The 2,500-nt window shown below is 41.6% G+C and overlaps 1 protein-coding gene across 1 annotated transcript in view; it reads left to right on the forward strand.

The window, feature by feature from the left end:
- The window catches only part of LOC125038131 (techylectin-5B-like), an 8,870-nt gene that overhangs the window by 4,757 nt on the left and 1,613 nt on the right, over positions 1-2,500 (forward strand). Inside the window, exon 4 of the mRNA XM_047631441.1 lies at positions 468-650. Within this exon, the coding sequence (XP_047487397.1) occupies positions 468-650 (183 nt within the window). The remainder of the gene's footprint in view (positions 1-467; positions 651-2,500) is intronic.

Here is a 2,500-nt window from a genome sequence, read left to right on the forward strand (position 1 = left end):
TATGGCAAACTTGTCAGTAAGAAGAAATCAGATAAATTCAAAGATTGACCCAGTGGTAACGGGTACATGTGCTGCCCCCTGTAGTTTTCGCGTGTTTTTTGTTGGACACGCATGTCTCCACAAGTGCTTAGCCAGAAAGGGGTCAATTGGTGGTTCACGCGTGACCTGATTTCCTCATCCCCTTAAATTTCCGGGAGTAAAATTTTGATGCTATTAATATTATTTCTATTACTACTCCTACTATTATTAGAATTATTATTGTTGCTATTGTTATTATTATTATAATTCTGCAGTCTCCACTAAATCCCAACCATCTTCTATGACGAGTTGCACACAGAAAATGTTGCTGAACATTTTCCTCTTCTTTCTTTCTCTTTCTCGTGAGGTCAAAAAAGACTTCTCCAGCGTAAATACGTTTTTGTTATTCTCCACACCTACCACACTGCCATGTTATTTTTTATCAACAGCAACTTCCGGGTCGGTAGTGAAAGATCTGGCTACCAACTCGACATTGGAGAATATTCTGGAAATGCAACAGATGCCTTCACCTACCATCATGGTCGCCCTTTCACGTCAAACGACCGGGATAATGACCTTTACGCCAGCGGCAATTGTGCCTCTTTCTTCTCTGGCGGATGGTGGTACGACAGGTAAGTGCGGAAAACGTTTCTCGCGTTTGTGAATACGGGGGAAATTTAAGCAGGGCGGTTATAGAAAATGGATGTTGGGCGCATTGAATAGAAGGGTAACTGATGTAAACGTCTGTGTGTTCGTTGTTGTTGTTATTGTGTGTGTGTATGTGTGTGTGTGTGTGTGTGTGTGTGTGTGTGTGTGTGTGTGTGTGTGTGTGTGTGTGTGTGTGTGTGTGTGTGTGTGTGTGTGTGTGTGTGTTTTTGAGCGTGTGCTTGCGTCCGCAGGCAAGTGTATATGTATACGTAAACATATACATATATGTTTATGCATGTGTGTATGTATTTATACATGCATGCATGCATGTGTGTATGTATGTATGTATGTATGTATGTATATATGTATACATGCATGCTTGCATGATGTGTGTATGTGTATATATGCATGTATGTGTATATATATATATATATATATATATATATATATATATATATATTATATATGTATATACGTATGTGTATATGTATGTATGTATGAACTTATGTATGTGTGCGCGTGTGCGTGTGTGTATAGATATAGATATATATGCGTGTGTGTATGTATATGTATATATATGTGGGTGTGGGTGTGTATACATATATATGTGTGTGTATACTTATGTGTATATATATGTATGTGTGTATCATCAAGGGGATAACGCCGACGGTGGGGTATGGCCGCATCCACCCTTCGCTTCCATCCACGAGGGTCCCTCATGGCGAGTCTCCAGGAAGGCCCTCGGCCAATCTCTAACTCCTCGCGACAGGTCTAGTCGAGCCTGTCCAAGCCATGACCTCCTAGGTCGTCCTACGGGCGTCCTCCATCTAGGATTGTCTCGCAGAAAGCCAACCTGATGGGCAGGGTCATCCACAGGGAAACGAGCTAAGTGCCCATATAGCCTGAGTCGGCGGTCCCGGATTATGCAAGTAACATTCTCATGCCAGTCTCACGGTGTAGCCGTCCTGCCAACTGTACCCCATGATCCGACGAAGACTTGTTACGAAAGGCATCAAGACCAGACTCCAAGGCACTAGATAGCGTCTAGGTTTCGCTTCCATACAGCCAAACTGGCAGTATCAAGGCATTGAAGACACGTAGTTTGGTCCGTCTGCATAGGTTGACCGAGTTCATGGCTCCTGCTGCCAGACCAATCCGTCTACTGACTTCTTGGTCTGACAGCCCAGATATAGGGACTTCAACGTCCTCACCGCAAGGATGGATCGACTAAACGGGTTCCCCTAACAGGCCCCCAAAGACCTGAATTTTGGTTTTGATCCAGGAGACCTCTAGGCCCAAGGATACGCCTCATTGCTAAATGCATTAGGAGCCGCCCCCAGTGATTCCAGAGGCGGTAAAGTCAAGGTCTGAGAACTTGATATTGATATCATTTTATTGATAATCAGTGTTATGTTATCGGTGTTTTGTTATTTTATATCATTTACTGATTTCTAATCCAGATTTATTATTTGTTTCCTTTTCACTTTACAGATCTCTTAGTTTCATCAACATTATATTGCTTTAATAAATTAGCATTTCTTAGGAGCTCATTGGTTCATTATTAGGTTTTTGGCCTTTGCGCCCTGCGGGGAATCTGATAGTCACATAATTCTTTGTTTTTCTATAATCATTCCAATCATAGAAAATAAAGAATTGGCAACTCGTCTGATTCGCACAGTATTTTATATACCACATTCTTTTAATGTTTTTATCAAAATTTGTTGCCTGCAGTACTAATATTTTCCCAATGAAAGACTGACAAATCGAAGCCTTTCAGAGTCTAATAATAAATACACACGTACACTACTATTGTGTGTGTGTGTGTGTGTGTGTG

The sequence above is a fragment of the Penaeus chinensis genome, chromosome 24 (genome assembly GCF_019202785.1).
Source record: "Penaeus chinensis breed Huanghai No. 1 chromosome 24, ASM1920278v2, whole genome shotgun sequence".
Classification (NCBI taxonomy): domain Eukaryota; kingdom Metazoa; phylum Arthropoda; class Malacostraca; order Decapoda; family Penaeidae; genus Penaeus; species Penaeus chinensis.